This window comes from Pangasianodon hypophthalmus, chromosome 15 (genome assembly GCF_027358585.1).
Source record: "Pangasianodon hypophthalmus isolate fPanHyp1 chromosome 15, fPanHyp1.pri, whole genome shotgun sequence".
In the NCBI taxonomy this organism is placed as follows: Eukaryota; Metazoa; Chordata; class Actinopteri; order Siluriformes; family Pangasiidae; genus Pangasianodon; species Pangasianodon hypophthalmus.
In genome coordinates this window covers 15,563,730-15,583,945 of record NC_069724.1, presented here as the reverse complement: position 1 = coordinate 15,583,945, position 20,216 = coordinate 15,563,730, and the positions used below count along the sequence as shown (strand labels likewise).

The following is a 20,216-nucleotide window of genomic DNA, read 5'->3' as shown; positions in this document are numbered from 1 at the left end:
ACAAAAGTTATCAAAAGAACTTCGATACTTCAAATAGTTCGCCCATTTTGTGATGCCACCACTCACTGGTCAAAACTTACAATAACATCCTGAAAATGCTTCCATCTAAGTGCCATTTTTGTTACTCTTCTTTCAGATTTTGTCCAATCTTCACTAAATTTGGCTTACATCATCTTGAAACCTGTCTAAACAAAAGTTATCAAAGGAACTTTTATATTAAATACCATTCTCCCATTCTCTGGAGTGGCAAATTCATCAAACAGGATGATAGGCTGTATCTCATAAGACATTTGTATCTTTTCATGGGACTCTTCAGGACCTCGCCCTAATGTCCCCAAAAAGTTTAATGACTGTGACAACTTCCATAATTTTCCTAATTAATTTAAATAACTTGTGCTAAATTCACAGTTCTCCATTCCTAGTTCTACATTCCTATGATTCCCTAGGGTAAGCTAAAGTGAATGCTCATCAGCATTTGAATTTCAAGAGTACTTCCTGTTTGCCAATTTGAAATTCATTGAAACTGGTTTCATGCCTTAAAAAATTATCAAATGATTTGATATTTTATATAGTTTTCCATATTTTATATACTTGAATCCCTTTGCCTAAAGTTATGGCTCTGCTGTCCTGTGATTGCTTAGGCAAAAATTGTAGCGCGTCTGTGAATGTGCAGCTCACCAAGTCTGGGTGCTTGGCACCTGAAAATGCTGCATGCAGCTTTTATTATTATTATTATTGTTATTATTATTAAATATTTTATTGGCATAGTAGTGAATCAAAATAATTTCTACTTCTGCCTTACAGCCTTTAACCTGATTGTTCATTTCATGCCGTCTGTGCACTTGAACTTTTATAAAGCTTTGTGGGCATCACTACATACAAATGAGCTTTGCCGGTAATGCACTTTGCACATTCTGGGTGATCAACATATGCACAGGAGTACAAACAAAATCAGCATTGCCAAAACTTTTGTAAATCCAGTGGAAAAGTTTATTTCTCTTTGATTTATACAAAGATTAACACACAGCTTTAGTAAAATGGTTGATAAATGAGGCCCAATGATTGCATATCCTTATGCCAAATTGAAGACAATTTTACAGCAACAAGATATTTTTAAAAAATTGATACAAAAAAAAGCAGATGCCATCTTTTTGGAAGTATACTCTACAAATTAATCTAAATTCATAAGTTTCTAAGTTTCATATTTCACATACAAAAAGTTAGTATCACAAAATGTATATACTTGTGAATAGTCACTTACAATTACAAATTAAAAGTTACAATTACAAAAAACGTTTGCAGTTCTGTCATAATTCTATCTCCATATCTGTGACTCCCCTGTTAAAGCATCATGGAGCTATCCCAACACACTGCTCTCATGTACGTCATGATAAACTTAAAGAAATTTTCAGCAAAGCCCAAACTTCACAAGACCGCTGAACATGTGCTATGCTATCTGGCACCAAGACGTTAGCAGCAGATTCTTTAAGTCCTGTAAGTTGCGAGGTGGGGCCTCCATGGATTGGACTTGTTTGTCCAGCACATCCCAAAGATGCTCGATCAGATTAAAGATCTGGGGAATTTGGAGGCCAAGTCATCATCTTCAACACTTTGTCATGTTCCTCAAACCATTCCTGAACAATTTTTGCAGTGTGGCAAAAATAATCCTGCTGAAAGAGGCCACTTCCATTAGGGAATACCATTGCCATGAAGGGGTGTACATGGTCTGCAACAATGTTTAGGTAGGTGGTATGTGTCAAAGTAACATCCAAATGAAAGCCAGGACCCAGGATTTCCCAGCAGAATGTTGAACAGAGCATCACACTGCCTCCACCGGCTTGCCTTCTTCTCATAGTACATCCTGGTGCCATCTCTTCCCCAGGTAAGTGACGCACACGCACCCGCCTGTCCACATCATGTAAAAGAAAATGTGATTCATCAGACCAGGCCACCTTCTTCCATTGTTCCATGGTTCGATTCTGATGCTCACGTGCACGTCTTAGGTGCTTTTGGCAGTGGACAGGAGTCAGCATGGGCATTCTGAGCGGTCTGCGGCAACGCAGCCATATACACAGCAAGCTACAATGCACTGTGTGTTCCTTTCTATCATAGCCAGCAATAACTATTTCAGCAATTGGTGCTACAGTAGCTCTTCTGTGGAATCAATGAGCCTTGGGTGCCCATGACCCTGTCGCTGTTTGTCCTTTCTTGGACCACTTTTGGTAGGTACTAACCACTACATACTCGGAACACCCCACAAGACCTGCCATTTTGGAGATGCGCACACACACACACACACACACACTGACTGAGCATTTTATTAGGAACACCTGTCCACCTACTCATTCACGCAATTATCTAATCGGCCAACCATGTGGCAGCAGTGCAATACATAAAATCCTGCAGATACAGGCCAGCAGCTTTGGGTAATGTTTGCATCAACCATCAGAATCGGGAAAAATGTGATCTCAGTGATTTTGACTGTGGCATGATTGTTGGTACCAGAAAGGCTGGCTTAAGTATTTCTACAACTGCTGATCTCCTGGGAGTTTCACACACAATTGCACTATAATCTCTATTGCACAATTCTGAGGAAACACTAAAGAAAAAACATCCAGTGAGCAGCAGTTCAGCAGATGTAAATGCCTTGTTGATGAGAGAGATCAATGGAGAATGGCCAGACTGGGTCGGGGCTATCAGCAAGGTTACAGTAACTTAGACAACCACTCTGTACAATTGTGGTGAGCAGAAGAGCATCTCAGAATGCATCCGTTGAACCTTAAGGCAGATGGACTACAACAGCCGAAGACCATGTTGGTTTCCACTTCTGTCAGCCAGGAACAGAAAGCTGAGAATGCAGTGAGTTCACCAAAACTGGACATTTGAAGACTGGAAAAACATAGCCTGGTCTGATGAATCTTGATTTCTGCTGAGGCACACAGATGGTAGAGTCAGAATTTGGCACCAACAGCATGAATCCATGGACCCAGCCTGCCTTGAGTCAACAGTCCAGGCGAGTGGAGGTGGTGTAATTGTGTGGGGAATGTTTTCCTGGCACACTTTGGGCCTGTTAATACCATATCACTTGAATGCCACAGCCTATTTGAATATCGTTGCTGGCCATGTGCATCCCTTCATGGCCACAATCTACCCATCTTCTAATGGCTACTTCCAGCATGATGATGCACCATGTCACAAAGAAAAATTTGTATCAAACCTGTTTCATGAACATGAAGAGTTCAGTGTTCTTCAGTGGCCTTCCCAGTCACTGGATCTGAATCCAATAGAACACCTTTACGATGTGGCAGAAAGGGAGATTCACAGCATGAAAGTGCACCTGCAGGATTTGTGTGATGCAATCATGTCAACATGGACTAGAATCTCAAAATAATGCTTCAAACATGTTGTGGAATCTGTCCCATGAAGAATTGAGGCTGTTTGAGAGCAAAAGGGAAGCCCTACCCATTATTATTATAGTGTTCCTAATAAAGTGGTTGGTGTGTGTGTTTGTGTGTGTGTGTGTGTGTGTGTGTATTTATCAGCCATAACATTAAAACCACTGACAAGTGAAGTGAATAACATTGATCATCTCATTAAAATGGCACCTGTCTAGGGGTGGGATGTATTATGCAGCAAGGGAGCAGTCCGTTCTCAAAGGTGAAGTGTTGGAAGGGCCAAATTGTGATGGATAGATGACTGGGTCAGAGAATCTCCAAAATGGCAGGTCTTGTGGGGTGTTCCAGGTATGCAGTGGTAAGTACCTACCAAAAGTGGTCCAAGGAAGGACAACTGGTGAACCAGCAACTGGATCATGGGCACCCGAGTCTCACTGATAAACGTGGGGAGCGAAGGCTAGCCTGTCTGACCCGATCCCACAGAAGAGCTACTGTAGCACAAATTGGTGAAAAAGTTAATGCTGGTTATGATATAAAGGTGAAATACATAGTGCATTGCAGCTTGCTGCGTAGCCACAGACCAGTCAGAGTGCCCATGCTGACCCCTGTCCACCACTGAAAGTGCACATGACCATCAGAACTGGACCATGGAGCAATGGAAGAAGGTGGTCTGGTCTGATGAATCACATTTTCTTTTACATCATGTGGATGGCCGAATGCTTACCTGGGGAAGAGATAGCACCAGGCTGCACCAGGGTCCTGGCATTCCTGTGGATGTTACGTTGACATGTACCACCTATCTAAACATCATTGCAGAACAAGTACACCCCCTTATGGCAGTGGTATTCCCTAATGGCAGTGGCCTCTTTCAGAAGGATAATGTGCCCTGCCACACTGCAAAAATTGTTCAGGAATCGTTTGAGGAACATGAAAAGTAGTTCAGGGTGTTGACTTGGCCTCCAAATTCCCCAGATCTCAATCTGATTGAGCCTCTGTGGGATGTGCTGAACGAACAAGTTCAATCCATAGAGGCCCCACCTCACAACTTATAGGACTTACAGGATCTGCTGCTAACATCTTGGTGCCAGATAGCATAGCACATTTTCAGAGGTCTTGTGAAGTCCATGCCTCAATGGGTCAGAGCTGGTGGCACAAGCGGGACCTACACAATATTAGGCAGCTGGCTTTAATGTAACCTGTATGTATATATAAATATCTTTCCTTTTTATTTTGAGATTTGATTGTTGTAGCACCATGAGGTTGCGAGGGGCAGTACACAGACAACAGGACGTGGAAGTGGGGGAAAAGTGCTCTTTATTTTAAGTGCTGATGTAACGGAAAGGCTGGGGTGAACATGAGGGTGGCTGGTTCAGAAAGGTGAGGTCGCAGTTGTGCCGGAGCTGGGCGCAGCGAACATGGGGCAGCAGCATTGCGACAGGACCCAGGAGGCAGGGCAGTCGCTCTCGGGGTTGGCGAGGGTTGGCATGCTGGGGCCCAGGCTCTTAGTCCTCACTGATATCAGCTTCTGGCAGAGAGAGGGAGAGATTTTAGCACACTGCTTAACCATACCTTTCTCTCCCTGAGAGCGGCCACTGGCCCCTTTTATACTCTCCAGGTTTCTGCAGGAGGGTAGGGAGCCACCGCTGCAATCATTGGCTTCCAGCTGAGACGATTTTCGAGTTTCTCTGCCCGGCCTTGCAGCCACGCGCTCTACCGCTATTCAAAACAATGGATCCAATACCACGGTGGCAGTCGTGCGAGGAGCACTTTAGGCCTTTTCTGCGCGGGCTGATGGCCCCCGTCACATTCTTTTATAAAGTTAGTAATTCATATGATATTCTTTTGATTAACCATTGAAGTCCCACAAAGCAACAGTACTCCCATCCCATTTAGAAGCCTGTTATCGCTACAAATCCTCTGCTGTCTACCACCACTGTAAGCGCTATGATGTACATGAGGAGCAGGTATAAGGACCACAGTACAAGGTTTGGCCTGATGTTTGTTGAGGTGATCTCCTCTGGAAAGAGAGCTTCAGGCCCAGGTCGGCCATCATCTTTCAATCCCGTGCTGTGCCTAGTTGTTTGGTTTCTGGTGTAGATGTAAGAAGCTTGGAATGATTCTGGCCTTTGCTGACAAATGTTAAGTAAGGTGGTTTACAGGACACAGGAGTAGGTAGTTCATTTTTGTTCATCTGCTGTGTTTCCAACACTGCTAGGCATGTTGTGCTGGCAGGTGTATCTGCCTTGGGTTAAGCTTGCTTTGCAGCCAACCAGAATGTGTATCAGTGTTGCTGGGGATGGGTATAGGGGGCATTTTGGGTCCCCACCATATCATTGGTTGGGGTTTTTGGGAGATGGCCATCATATGGCTCTAATGAAGAACTTGAGCTAAATGCTTCCATGTCCCACAGAACTTTCCAAGAGATCTTCTCTACTCCTTCTCATCTCATCCATTGCCCCTTATTTGCCTAGCTTTACACTTGTATTACTTACATGAATGGAAATCTTCAAATAAATTAAATAACTGGTTCATCCAAATAGGAAGAAAAACTCAGTATATAATAGCGCCAACCTGCTTACTGACACAGAAATGCAAAATACTCGCCCTTTTGTTTTCTACTGGCTCACATCCGAATTCACAGGTCAAAGTTCACCTAGATAAAGTAGGCACAAAGTAACAGTAAATCGTTTTTCACATGCCCTGTCCTTTCCACCTCAATTGACTCGGCATTTCCACTGACTGAATTTTATTCATGTTTGGTCTGACCATGTAGTGTCTCCTGCATCACCATAGCAAATGGTCAAAAACTGTAAATTTTACGGCTAAACTGTAGATGTTGACACAATGCTCAGAGCATCTTACAAATGTGGTGCCTAAATTTTAATCACAACACTTGATTCCAATTGTACCTCTAATGATGCTTGGTAAACAAACTTTTTGGTCATGCATTCTGTGTAAAATATGGTGAAATCTTTTTGTTTGAAAAAAGAATGTTTTTAAATAAAACTATAGAGTCACTATGTTTGAGCTTGAAATGGCACTTATTACATACATGTTTTTTTTTTTTGTATATTAATTTTTGCTTATTTTCAGGAACAGTGCAAATAATTCTAGAGTGCACTGTAGATATACAATTAGTGATTTTTAGGAAGGGTCACTGCAAATCAATACAAATATTAGTACTGATATTGGTTGGATATTTTTTGGTTGGTGAACTGCTCACAACCAATCAGTGAAATTAAGGTGTTTAAAAGTAACAATGCTGCTGATTGACAGCAATGTTCCCATGGTAGTGCCTTTTTACTGTATACCCACATATATTGTGGGTGTGCCTGAAAAAAAGCCAATGAGTATAGCTACAAAGTAGGTAGACCTAATAATGTATATACTGATTATAAATGTTATATGAAGATATTATGTATGAACCAATGGCTGCAGCTCTTTACCCAACCCTATAATAATTTTTAAAAGCATTTAAAAATTTTATTTACTTTACTCAATTTAATGGCTTTTTACTGTTCTAAATTATTGTGAGAGTAATGATATATGCCACTTCACCATATTATTAAATGCAAGCTAACAACCCAAACAATGTGGTCCACCAGTCAACCAACATTTAAGAATATACTTTTGTTCCCATCACAACGAAATTAGAAAGCTATCATCTGAACCCATTAATGGTAACTTGCTGTTGTTTGCAATAGGCTGCAATTATGTATGCTCAGCAAGATTAATTTCACGTACATCATGTACAACAGTATATGGCCAAAAGTATGTGGACACCTGACCATAACACTCAAATGAGGCTCTTCCTGAAACTGTTGCCAGAACGTTGTAAGCTTACAATTGTCTAGAATGTCTTTTGTGTGTTGTAGTATTAAGATTCCCTTTCAATGGAACTAAGAGGCCTACCCCAAACCACTGCCAGCATGACAATGCCTATGCCCAACCAACCTGTCCATCTTACTTTTGGCCATATAGTGTATCTTAGAACTCTTTCATGTTTTATAGCACATTTTTTGTCACTGAGTGTGCATATGTGTGACATTTTACATCCACATTTTATTCACAGATAACTCTCTTGACTGTTCCTAGGAGAAAAAAGAAGTGCATTCGCTACCTTCAAGGAAGACAGTGCGCCAGCCCCAATTCTTCCGATGGAAGTGCTGTAGATTCACCCTCCTCTCCTATTAATCACTTCACACACCTCATCTCTCCTCTAAACTGCCCCTTTCCTTTTCCTGATGCAAGCAATGTCCATACGCAGACCAGAAAACACCCTTACCCTCAACACTCAGCCCTAGCGAACTCCCAATTTTCTTCAGCAGAGCGAAAACAGAGAGCACAATCCACACTTCAGTAGTCCATATCATTAAACAATGAGACCCAGAAACTCTTCTGCCTTCAGTGTTTTCACTAGACACTATAAAAATTTTAATGGAGACACCAGCTGCTGTGTGTATCACATTGCCAGCAACTTAATTGTAAAAATTTTAAAATGTCTTCAAATGATGGTATTTTATACCTAATATTAAACATTTGTTTTTATTTGTCATTTTTCTTATTCCTGTTGTTCCCTTTATTTACAAATGCCACTTTCTGAGTGCTATGTCTGGTATCTTTCATCTAAACATCAGTGTCAAGTATGTTTCAAGCAACAACAATGAAAATGCTTCATTTTGATGTTTACCTAGTCCGCCACCAATAATAAATATCGATTCTGAATCTATTCAGCCATAGAATAGAATGTGCCAAAGTTCTCAAGTTATAATAGAGAGTTTATGTTGAATTAATGCAGCTCTTCAAATTACTGTGCTTGTTTACTTCATATACAACAAAATTCTTTACTTCCTTTAAGTGGTGTTGATTTGTTGTGTCTTCTTTTGTGACATATCCATTTTTAATATATTAAACATTTTGGAAAACTTTGAAAAGGAATACTCCAGTGGTTTTTAACAAATTAAATGAACTATACAGACTTGGACCTTAATTTGTGAATAGCTCTGAGAGAAGAATTACTGAAATTATTGTACATAAATGTATTGACTTTCCCAACAACCATGTACTGACCTCTGTTATAAGCGTTTAAATGGGTTTTCCATTCTTTTCTCAGTACTTTCAGAAAATATTTAAACTCCTTTGTTTTAACCACAGTTTATCTTAAAGCATTAGAAAAATATGAATTGATTAAATTCAAAAATACTCCATAATGAAAAAGTATAAACAGGTTTTTTTTTTTTACAAAGTTTTGTTAAATTACTAAAAGACAGAGAAAATAACTTTACACAAGTATTCAGACATTTAACTCAGTACTCTTTGCAGACCCACTCAAACTCTGTCAGCTTGAATGGGGAGCATCAGTGTACCATTTTTTTCTTCTGAGATGCTTAATTAGGTAATGTCTGGGTCTTGGCTGGGCTACTACTCTAGGACATGCACAGATTTGCCTCAGAGCCACTATTACATTTTATTGGCAGTGTTTTGGGCCATTGTCATTTTGGAAAGTGAATCTTAAGCCTGATCTGAGGTCCTGACAAGCCACCCGATCCCTACTGCTGAAAAATGTCCCTACAGCATCATGCTGCTTCCACTATTGTGGGGATGGTATCAGACCAAAATGCTCAATATTGGCTTCAACAGACTATAGAATGTTGTTCCTCATGGGCTGAGAATCTGTTAGTTGCCTTTGGCAAACTACAGTTAAGCTGTCTTTTACCTAAGATTGGTTTCTGTTTGGCACTATACTATAAATGCCTGACTAGTGGAATGGTCAGCTCCCTACATAAAGCCCTTTTCTCTCATTTACTCAGTTTGGATGGGTGGCCAGGTCTAGGAATAGGTTTGGTAGCTCTAAACTTCTTCCATTATTAGAGGTCTAAGCACCAAAGGTGCTGGAACGCTATTAATTTTTTTAGGATTTTCTTCTTCTTTTTCTTTTTCTTCTTCGGAGTCCAAGCACTGAAGGTACCGGAACCCTATTGTTTTTGTTGCAATTCTTCTTCTTCTTCTTCTTTTTCTTCCTTAGATTCTGATTCTCTTCTGAAACAAATTGTGAGACCAAACTGGAAGTCAAACAGACATGAAACATGGTCAACAGGTGCCCGGATGCAGGCAAGTGAGATAGGCCCAACTGAACTAATAGTGGCAGTATAGCATATGCATTTATGTTTCGGCCTGTATCTTGAGAGGTTTTTTGCTAATTTGCATAATATATGAAACAACTTTTGCGAACTAGTCCTAGGATTTTTGGCCAGTCTTCACAATCTTGATGTGACAATACTCAGCTAAGTATGAAACTCAATAACACACATCAGTCAATTCTAAGGCCACAGAGCCTAATTTACTATAACAGCTCTAACTCATGATTGCTTGCATGGTTTCAAACAAAACTTGAAAGGCATACAGAGAATAATATTGTGACATCTTCTGCACAGTTTGGAATGTGGTCATATACATGGGACAGAGCTAAGGTCAGATAACTGTTTCTCAAGAACTGTAAGGCTAACCAAGCTGAAGTTTCATAGGCTGCATCTATGTGCTAATCTGTAAGAGGCTTGTTCAGAATGATGTAATTACTGATAAAACATGGCTGCCATTAGCCAACAAGGTTTCAGCAGGCATTTGACAAGGTTCCCATAAGCTTTCCTCATGAAACTGGTAGGTTCAGGGAGGGACCAACTAGTAACTGATACAGTCTCACTCAAACTGGCTATTCATTTTCCTAGGGGTTGGAGTTAAGTTCAAATAGCTGTTCAGGAACCAAAAGTCCAATCGACCTGCTAATCTGTACAAGGATTTTTAATAATCATAATGTAATAATATAATATCATAATCCATAATAATTTTTAAAAAACATGGCCACCATCATCCAAGCAGCTTTCAGCAGGCACTATCATCACAAAACTTGGTAAGTATGTTAATGTATGGCCTCTTTATTGTTTTATGTATCTTGGCAAGAACTGGCCATGGGGGCACTATTTGTGAGGAGTGCTTGGACACCACAGATTGCTACTTGCAGCTATATTTATTATTATTTTTCTCCAATAAAACAAATTGTGCAATCTAAACCATAAAAAGTGTACGGACATGAAGCAATACAGGAAGATGCTGTATCACAACCACTACTCAGAAAAATGAAATAACCAAATTGCACAAAAAACATGAAACATGAGCCCTACAAACTAAATTCCCTTTTCAACTGATTCCGTGCGTTCTCCCAAAAAAAAAAAAGCCTAGTAGCTCTTCCAAAAACGCTACTCCTCAAAAAAGTAGCTCCACCAGCTTAAGTTTTTTTAGGAACTTGCATAATATGCAAAACCTACTTTTGCGATGAGGTCCTAGGATTTTTCACCTATCATCACAAATATGGTGTCAAACTACTCAGCAGAGTGTGAACCTCAATAATTATCAAAAACATGTTGAGATTTGTAAACAATGGCCACCACATGTCAATCAATGCTAACAAGGTAGAGCTTAATTTACTCTTAATTTACAGCTGTAACTGTTTGTTTGTGTGGATTTCCAGGAAACTTCCTCAATGCACGCTCTAGTAATTGATACAGTCTCACTCAACTTTGCCTCTAGGGGGCTCTATTCATGTTTGTGCACTCAGAAACAAATATTTCTCTTGTAAAATAAGGCGTAGAGTGAAACTTCTTTATTCTCATGCTTTGTTTCCTTATGCTATAAATATTGCTATAAAAATGTGCCTTTTGGACCTTTTAGCTACACCCAACCATATTTTTGATAATTTGCTTAATATGCAAAACCTACTTTTGAGAACTTTTCCTAGAAGTTTTGCCCTGTCTTCACAATTTGGGTGTTAAACTACTCAGCAGAGTGTGACCATCATTGAAATATTGGCACCAAATTGAGATTTGTAAACGATGTGGCAGCCATGTGCCAATTAATCATTGCATGGCAGATCTTAATTTATTTAAACAGCTATAAGTCAGGCGTTGGAGCCATTCCTGTGGCAATATTATTATTGGCCTCTGAGTAGCAGCAAACTCAAGGGGATAAATTAAGCACCTGTGTATCGTAATCAGGTGACTGTGCATGGGAGAGGCACACAGTTTTTTTGACCGTGTTGTGGACAGTGTTGTGGACCATGTTGTGAACATGTTTGTGTGTGACTATGTATTTTAACCCTTTTTGGATGAAATAAAGATAGACCATGTACAAGACCAAAAAGGATTTGGATTTATTGCACATATTAATTACTTGCTTACTCTAGTTACCAGTCACCTCCGGCTTTAATATAAAAGTAAGAAAAACTAGCTTTGTGGATGCTGGATCCCGTTTACTATGTCAAGCCAAAGTTTGTTTGGTGTTGAAAAATGAGTCTGAGAAAGAAAAAAGAATGGTTAAACTCACACCTAAAGCTTTGGTCGAAAAGGTTGATACATTGCAGAGACTATGAAAAGCTAAGTTTAGCAAAGTTTCAAAAATGATAGAGATAATTAATAGGCTGATGTGTGATATAGAATACGAATCTGAGGTGCGTTCTGCCAGTAAAGATTTTAATAAGTTGTACTCAGAAGCTAAAGAAGCACATGATTCGTTGTTGATTTTGTTACCTGATGATGAAACTGAACAGCATAAAATATGGTCTAAAGCATGAATGAATTAAACTGAATTTATTGAACGTGTGAATGTGTGGCTTTTTGAAACTGCAAAATGTCAGAAAACATCTGAAATGGTGTCTGAAATGGTTGATGTGAAAAATGATGTTGGTCCTGAAGATAGTGTTTCAAATGTGTCAAAACGTACATCTGAAGGAATTCAAATGATGCAGTAGTAGAAGCATGTCTACTGTTTCTGTGTGCATCCAAGCAGAGGCCGAGAAGGCTGCGCTTATGGCACATGCTGCTGCATTAAAAGCCAAACACGCTATTGAACAGCAGGAGGAGGAGTTATGAAGGAAAAGAGAACAAATGGAAGCTGAAATAGTGGCTTCAATGCCAAAAATCGCTTTCTTGCAAACCTTTGAGAGTGAAAGCAAATGTTCACGTAGTGAGAGTTCAAACACAACATTATTGCAGGTTAATTCTGCAATTCAATTGATGGGATAGATAATGGAATTCTTGATTCTACAAGGACAAAAATAAACCTCTTCAAGCAAATGAATATGTGCCAGTAAACAGAATGCCAGTGGACACAACCGGAGTATCATGCAGTGTCTCTGCATCACAAATTCCATCGAAAAGACAAAGGAAAGGATTGACAGACCAACAAGGATATAAAGTTTATGAACAGACCAATGTACATGTTTCTCAAGAGCAAGAAGGCAATAAGGGGGCCTCTCAAGTGACACATTCTTCCCTCAGAGAATAAACTTCTGTTTGAAATTTTAAAAAAGACAAGAGAAGTTAACAGCTTATTCCAGTCTTTTCTAGTCAAGGCTGATGGTGATCCATTGCAATACATTCCATTCATCAGAGCATTTGAACATAGTATTGAGGATAAAACCAGTAATGAAAAGGATTGCTTATACTTTCTTGAGCAGTTTACCAGAAGAAGGCCCAGAGAACTGAATCGAAGTTGCCAGCTAAAGCCATGTTGAAGGAGCACTTTGGGAATGAATTCAAGGTGGCTACTGCTTACATGGAGAAAGGCTGGCCCACTATGCTGAAGGTACTGGTTTATTCATGGTTTCTGTGTGCATGTTGCAATACTATGGATCAACTTTCATATATGCAGGAACTTAATATGCCTAGCAATATGGGAATTATTGTGGTGAAGATACCTTACAAACTGAGAGAACAATGGAGAGCAAAGGCTTGTGTGATTATAGAACTGAGTTAATGCAAAGTTCTCACATATTGTGACGTTTATTGAGAGACGTGTAATAATATCACCTGATCTTGTATTTGGAGATATCCAAGATAAACAAAGTGTACATAGATTTAAAAGCCAACCTCAGAAGACATTTAGAGTGAACAGTTTTGTCACAGATGTTGCTGTTTCCAGTCCAGCTAGAAAATCTAGCAATCCATCTGTGCAACAAGGAAATTGCTTTGTGTCTAAGCCTTTTGGAAACTTGTGTGTGTTCTGTGCAAATAAACATACATTGATCCTAGAAAAGGTTGTAGCACAGCAGCTATGCTCATACTTACATAGGAATAACGTTCATGAAATGTATCAGTCAGGATTTAGGCCTCAGGCACAGAGACAGCACTGGTTAAAGTGGTAAATGACTTACTTCTGGCCTCTGATCAGGGTTGTGTCTCCTTGCTTGTGCTGCTTGACCTTAGTTCAGCTTTTGATACCATTGATCATGCTATTCTCCTCGATAGACTAGAAAATGTAGTAGGCATTAAGGGAACGGCTCAGGTCTTATTTGACTGATTGTTATCAGTTTGTAGACGTAAATGGTGATTTATCTTCACATACTAAGGTAAAGTTTGGTGTACCGCAAGGCTCTGTTTTAGGCCCACTGATCTTTTCTTTATATGTGCTACCTCTGGGCAAAATTATTCGTAAACATGGTATTAGCTTCCACTGTTACGCTGATGACATACAGTTGTATGTTTCAGCAAAGCCAGATGACAGACACCAGCTTAATAAAGTTGAGGAATGTGTAAAAGACATAAGACACTGGATGTTATTTAACTTTCTCTTACTTAATTCTGACAAGACAGAAGTACTTGTACTAGGACCACATGCAGTTAGAAGTAAGCTTTCTCATTACATAATAACTCTGGATGGCCTTTCTGTTTCATCATGTGCAGCAGTAAAAGACCTTGGTGTGATTATCGACTCTAGTCTTTCTTTTGAAGTTCATGTAGATAATATCACTAGGATCGCTTTCTTTCATCTCAGAAATATTGCTAAAATAAGAAATATATTGTCACTACACAATGCAGAAAAATTAGTTCATGCTTTTGTTACCTCTAGGTTGGATTATTGTAATGCCTTACTGTCTGGATGTTCCAGTAGATGCATAAACAAGCTCCAGTTAGTCCAGAATGCAGCAGCGAGAGTCCTTACTAGAACCAGAAGATATGACCACATCACCCCTATCTTATCCACACTGCATTGGCTCCCAATCAAATTTCGTATTGATTATAAAATACTACTATTGACCTATAAAGCACTAAATGGTCTCGTGCCACAGTACCTGAGCAAACTTTTGGTCTTTTATGATCCGCCACACCTACTTAGATCAAAAGGTGCAGGCTATTTGTTGATACCTCGAATAGTGCGGGCTACAGCTGGGGGTAGAGCTTTCTCTTACAAAGCCCCGCAGTTATGGAACAGCCTTCCACTTAGTGTTCAGGGCTCTGACACAGTCTCAGTGTTTAAGTCTAGGCTGAAAACATATTTGTTTAGTCAAGCCTTTGGTGAATAGTTTTTTCTTAGGTACAGGGGCAGGTCTGGATGGTTCACAGGCAGTAGAGTGTTGTGGTGAACTGGGATGTTTGGATGTTGTCACCCGCCGACCCCCCCCACTCTCACACATTCACTCGGGTTTGTCGAAGGTGGAGTGGCTGGCTGCCTTATGTCCCAGGGTGCCCTCATGTCTGTGTTAGCTTCTGGCTCTCCCTTTTAGTTATGCGGTCATAGCTAGTCTTGCCGGAGTCCCTGAGATGCCAGTGATCCTGAGCCCTTCTGCTCCCCGGACCTGCCTGACCCATCCTGATGCCCTACTTCTGGTTGGAGTTCTCATCGGTTGAGTTTGCTTGCTGCTGCTGCTGCTGGGGGTGGCCCCATATGGACGGCCTGAAGAACCGTTGGATTGCTGGGGATGGTGCCACCTGGGGGCTGTGGAGATGGCGTGGGGCTCACATATGGGTAGCTGTACTGTAATGGCTTGGGACTGCGATTGCTGTAGTGGCTTTGGGGCTGCAGTTGCCACGAGCGCCTTCGTACTCTGGACTCCATCAGTGGACGGTGGATAGATTTTAACCAACCGGACTTCTTGCTAAAACTGTGATGAATTTACTGGTTGCACAATTGCACTATTTTTCCATATAGTACACAATAATAGAAGGGATTTATTTATAATTTGCACTATCCATTGTACCCAGATGAGGATGGGTTCCCTTTTGAGCCTGGTTCCTCTCAAGGTTTCTTCCTTATACTGTATTGTCTCAGGGAGTTTTTCCTTGCCACCGTCGCCTCTGGCTTGCTCATTAGGGATAAATTCACATATTTACAATGTATTTTTTTTAATCCATTATTTCTGTAAAGCTGCTTTGAGACAATGTCCATTGTTACAAGCACTACACAAATAAAATTGAATTGTGCTCCCATAAAATGGAAAAATTCAGTATTGAAGAAAATGACTAAACAAGAAAAAAAATTAACTTTATGAAAAATAAAGGAGTTTGTTTCAGCTGTCTGAAGCCCGGACATTTGAACAAGAAATGTGGCAACTGCTTAGTTTGTGAAGTTTGTGGACAAGTACATCCAACTATCTTGCATATACATTGTAAGGAATCAGCTGTTAGGCTGAAAGTGCAAGAGCCAGAGGAAAGGAGCAGTTTAGTATCTGCACAAACTTGTGGGCATACAGGGGCCGGTACTGAGAGGAGTTTGATATCAATTATATTGGTACAAGTGAAATCTGTCAAAGGAGATAAAATAATACAGACCTATGCCCTTTTGGACCCTAGGAGCTCAGCCATTTTTTGTTCAGAACATTTAATGAAGGAACTGAATATGAGAGAAAGAAGGGTCAATGTGCTTCTGCTCACCAAGGGGCAAGAGCAGTCTGTATCCTGTAATGATATTAATGGTTTGGAAATTAGTGGTATCAACCCCAGCCATTTCTTTTCACTTCCTGTGTACACTCAGGAACATATGCCTATTACCTCAAATGACGTTGTCACACAGGAGAAATGATCTAAATGGCCATATCTGGACAGTGTTAAAATTCCATGCATTCAAGCCAGTGTGGATTTGCTGATTGGAACTAATGTCTCTAAAGTGATGGAACCTTGGGAAAGAACCCTATTGGGGGGTTGTTAATGGGCCCTTATGGGGAAGAAGTGACTGTAGGAATGAAAGTGGACATCCCTTAACAGAATTTCTATTGGAAAGCTAGAGGAGTTGCTGAAAAAGCAGTATAATCATGACTTCAGTGAAAGGGCTGTTGAAGGGGATGTCCAGAGAAGATCTTTGCTTTATGCAGATAATACAGCTATACTTCAAGATGGACATTACTGCCTGATACTACCATTTAAGACTGATGTGATGTACTACCTGACAATTTGAGTGTTGCCAAAAAATGACCTAGTGGTTTAAAAAGGAAATTAGGTGGAAATAAAAGGCTCCATGAGCAATATACTCATTTCCTTTCTGATGTTTTGGATAAAGGCTATGCTGAGGAGATGTCATCTGAACAATTGGATCATGCTGATGGCAAAGTCTGGTACATTCCTCGTCATGGAGTGTTTCATCCAAAGAAAGGATCTTTGAGAGTTGTGTTTGATTGCAGGGCAACTTTTAAAGGCACATCACTTAATAGTCAACTCTTGCAAGGGCCCCAACCTCACAAACTCACTGATAGGCATTTTGGCGAGATTTAGGCAAGAACCAATAGCAATCATGGCAGACATACAAGCAATGTTTCATCAGGTTAAAATGGCCAAAGAAGATGTGGATTATCTTGTGGTGGCCTGATGGAGATTTGACTAGAGATCCCATTATGTATAGAATGACTCTCCATCTCTTTGGAGCTGTATCATCTCCAAGCTGTGCTTGTTATGCCCTGTGACAGACAGCTAAGGATAACCATATACACTTTTCATCAGAAGTGATCAGAACCATTAATGATTATTTTTATGTTGATGATCTTTTGAAGAGTGTCTCCTCTGAGGAAGCAGCTATCTCCATGGTTAAAGATCTCACTACTCTGTGTCAGAAAGGAAGTTTTTGTCTGACAAAGTGGATCAGTAATAACCAGACGGTATTGCAGTCAGTTCCTGAGGAATGTAGAGTGAAAGATACGCAACAGCTTGATTTGGATCAAGACAGCTGCTGGTTGAAAGAGCTTTGGGTCTTCAGTGGTGCATGGAAGCTGACACATTTCAATTTAAGATTCATGTGAAAAGTCAACCATGCACATGGAGGAGTATTCTGTCTGTAGTAAGTTTAGTCTATGATCCTATGGGATTTCTAGCACCTCTTACTTTGCCAGCTAAATTGCTTCTGAAGGAGATGTGTAGACAGAAGGAGACGTGTAGACAGAACTTAGGCTGGGATGATGACACATCCCTAACTTCCAGAGTCAATGGGCCTGATGGATTTCTGATTTGGACAGAGTGCCAAAATCTCAAGTAAGTGGTGTTTGCATCATTTTGCAGATGCCTGTGAGAATGGTTATGGCACTGTCACATATCTCAAGATGCAGAACAATGCAAACAAGGTTCATGTAGCATTCCTGTTTAGTAAAACCAGAATAATGCCTTTGAAATGACTAACTATTCCTCCTCTGGAACTCACAGCTGCTGTCCTTGCTGTTAAGGTCGACAAACTGTTGAGGAAAGAGTTACAGCTTGCTTTGGAGAACTCTGTCTTCTGGACTGACAGCATGACTGTGTTTAATTACATAAGGAACGAGAATAAATATTTTCACACTTTTGTTGCAAATAGGGCATCCTATATGAGAGTCAATGTGCCTTTGGCAGTGGAGGTATGTTCCCACTAAAGAAAAGCCAGCAGATGATACTTCTCGTGGAATCAAAGTCGACAATTCTTTGAGCAATAGGCAATGGATTGAGGGTCCCAGCTTTCTTTAAAAGCCAGACGATGAATGCCCCATAGACGAGCTGATTTTGACAGATGATGGCAGAGGTCAAAGAGGAACTAAAAGTTAATGCTGTCAGCTTGCATAATGCACAGGATGCCACTAGGCAGCTCATCAGTTATTTTTCAGAGTGGAATAAGTTGAAGGTTGCAGTTGCTTGGTACTTAAGGCTAAAAAAAGTATTGATGGAGTTAAGTTATAAAAGAAAGGAAATACTGACTTTTGAAAATACTAACAACATTGCTGTATCTACTGTAGATGTTCAAATGAAGGAGTTTAAAACCTCCATGGGTGGACAAAGTTTGTCTTTAGAGGATCTGTCTGAGGCTGAACTTCCCATTATTAGCTTTCGTCAACAGGAACAGTTCCAAGAGGAAATTGCTGCATTCAAAGATAGAAGTCTTAGACTTAAAAAGGGATAGTGTCTTTTATATGTTGAATCCTGTATTAGACAATGGATTTCTGCGAGTGGGGAAAGACTTAGAAAAGCAGCAGTGTCTATCAAGCCTAAACATCCCATCATATGGTCCAAGAAACAGCATGCATCACATCTTATACTTGGACACATTCATGAAAAATTGGGTCATTGTGGCAGAAATCAAATGCTCTCTAAACTTTGTCAAAAGTACTGGGTTACAAATACTAATTCCATTGCAACATAGATTATTTCTAAATGTTTTGTCTGTAGACGTTGCAGAGGAAAAGTAGGTGAGCAAAAGATTGCAGACTTTCCTTCGGAAGGATTACACTGGATTTACCCCCTTTTACTAATGTTGTGTTTGATACTTTGGCCCCATTGAAGTGAAAAGAGAATGTAATAAGGTGAAATGCTATGGAGTGATTTTTACTTGCATGGCAAACCAAGCAGTACATTTGGAAGTCGCTCACAGATTCATCTGCCCACGAGGATAGGTGACTCATATAAGGTCAGACAATGGTACAAATTTCATCGGTGCCCACAGAGCGCTACGAGAGGCTCTCTCTGCTTTGAATAACAGCAAGATTCAAAAGGCCTTATTGCAGGAAGGAATTCAGTGGAGCTTCAATTCAAAGGCAGGCTCTCATTATGGAGGTGTATGGGAGCGCATCATTCATATGGTTAGAAGAATCCTTTGTTCAGTTCTGCGTTAGCAAATATTGGATGATGAATCATTACACACTGTTTTGTGTGAAGCAGAAGCATTTTGAACTACTGTCCCATCACAAGGCTGTCCAATGATCCTAATGACCTGGAATCTCTCTCTACCAACCACCTTCTTCTTATGAGAGGAAAAGCTGCTTTACCACCTGGTCTTTTTGTTAAGTCTAATCTGTATGTAAAAAGGAAATGGAAACATGTACAGTATCTTTTAGATCTCTTCTGGGAAAAGTGGGTACAAGAGTATTTACACTTACTTCAGACATGACAAAAATGGACCATGAATGAAGGAGCTTTATTCCTGCAGACATTGTCATCATTGTAGCTCATACAGCACCATGTGGTTTGTGGATACTTGGACGAGCTTTAGAGACAGTTCCAGATAGTAGAGGTCTGGTGAGTTCAGTAAAAGTGAGAACTAAGAACTGTGTTTTAGAACGTACTGTAAGCAAGCTTTGCTTCTTATTAGAGACCACTGACTGAGATTTAAACCTAAGGTACAACAAATAGCAGATACTATTGTTTTATGAGGTTTATGTATATTGTTTTTTTCAAATGTGAGTAAATGTATTTAACTGAGGTTATTTGTGTAATGTCACTGGTGCCTGCCCCTATACGTCACTAAGGTTCATGAGCTATGCCTCGTGTTGGGCTTCCCCTGGTTCTGGGAGCATAATCCCAGGGTGCCAAGATTTACGCAGTGCGTATAACTTGGTACACATCAGATGAATGGAAGACCACGTTCATCACACCCACAGGGCATTACGAGTACCTTGTGATGCCCTTTGGCCTGATGAATGCCCCCTGCAGTCTTCCAGCAGTTTATGAATGACGCCCTCCGTGAGACATTGAACCACTACGCATTCGTCTATCTACATGATATTCTGATCTGTAGCAACTCACTAGCGGAGCATGTGGTTCAGGTCCA

General features: G+C 40.3%; 1 protein-coding gene across 5 annotated transcripts in view; it reads left to right on the top strand.

Moving 5' to 3' along the window:
• Positions 1-8,329, top strand: part of tcf7 (transcription factor 7) — a 104,470-nt gene extending 96,141 nt beyond the window's left edge. For 2 of the 5 annotated variants that reach the window (XM_026929261.3, XM_034311453.2), the window contains one exon: positions 7,491-8,329. In XM_026929261.3, coding sequence (XP_026785062.2) covers positions 7,491-7,758 — 268 coding nt within the window. In that variant the 3' untranslated portion in view covers positions 7,759-8,329. Of the gene's footprint in view, positions 1-7,467 lie in introns of all 5 variants that reach the window. The other 3 variants (XM_034311455.2, XM_034311456.2, XM_034311454.2) reach the window with 3 other exon arrangements.
• Positions 8,330-20,216: the final 11,887 nt, after the last annotated feature.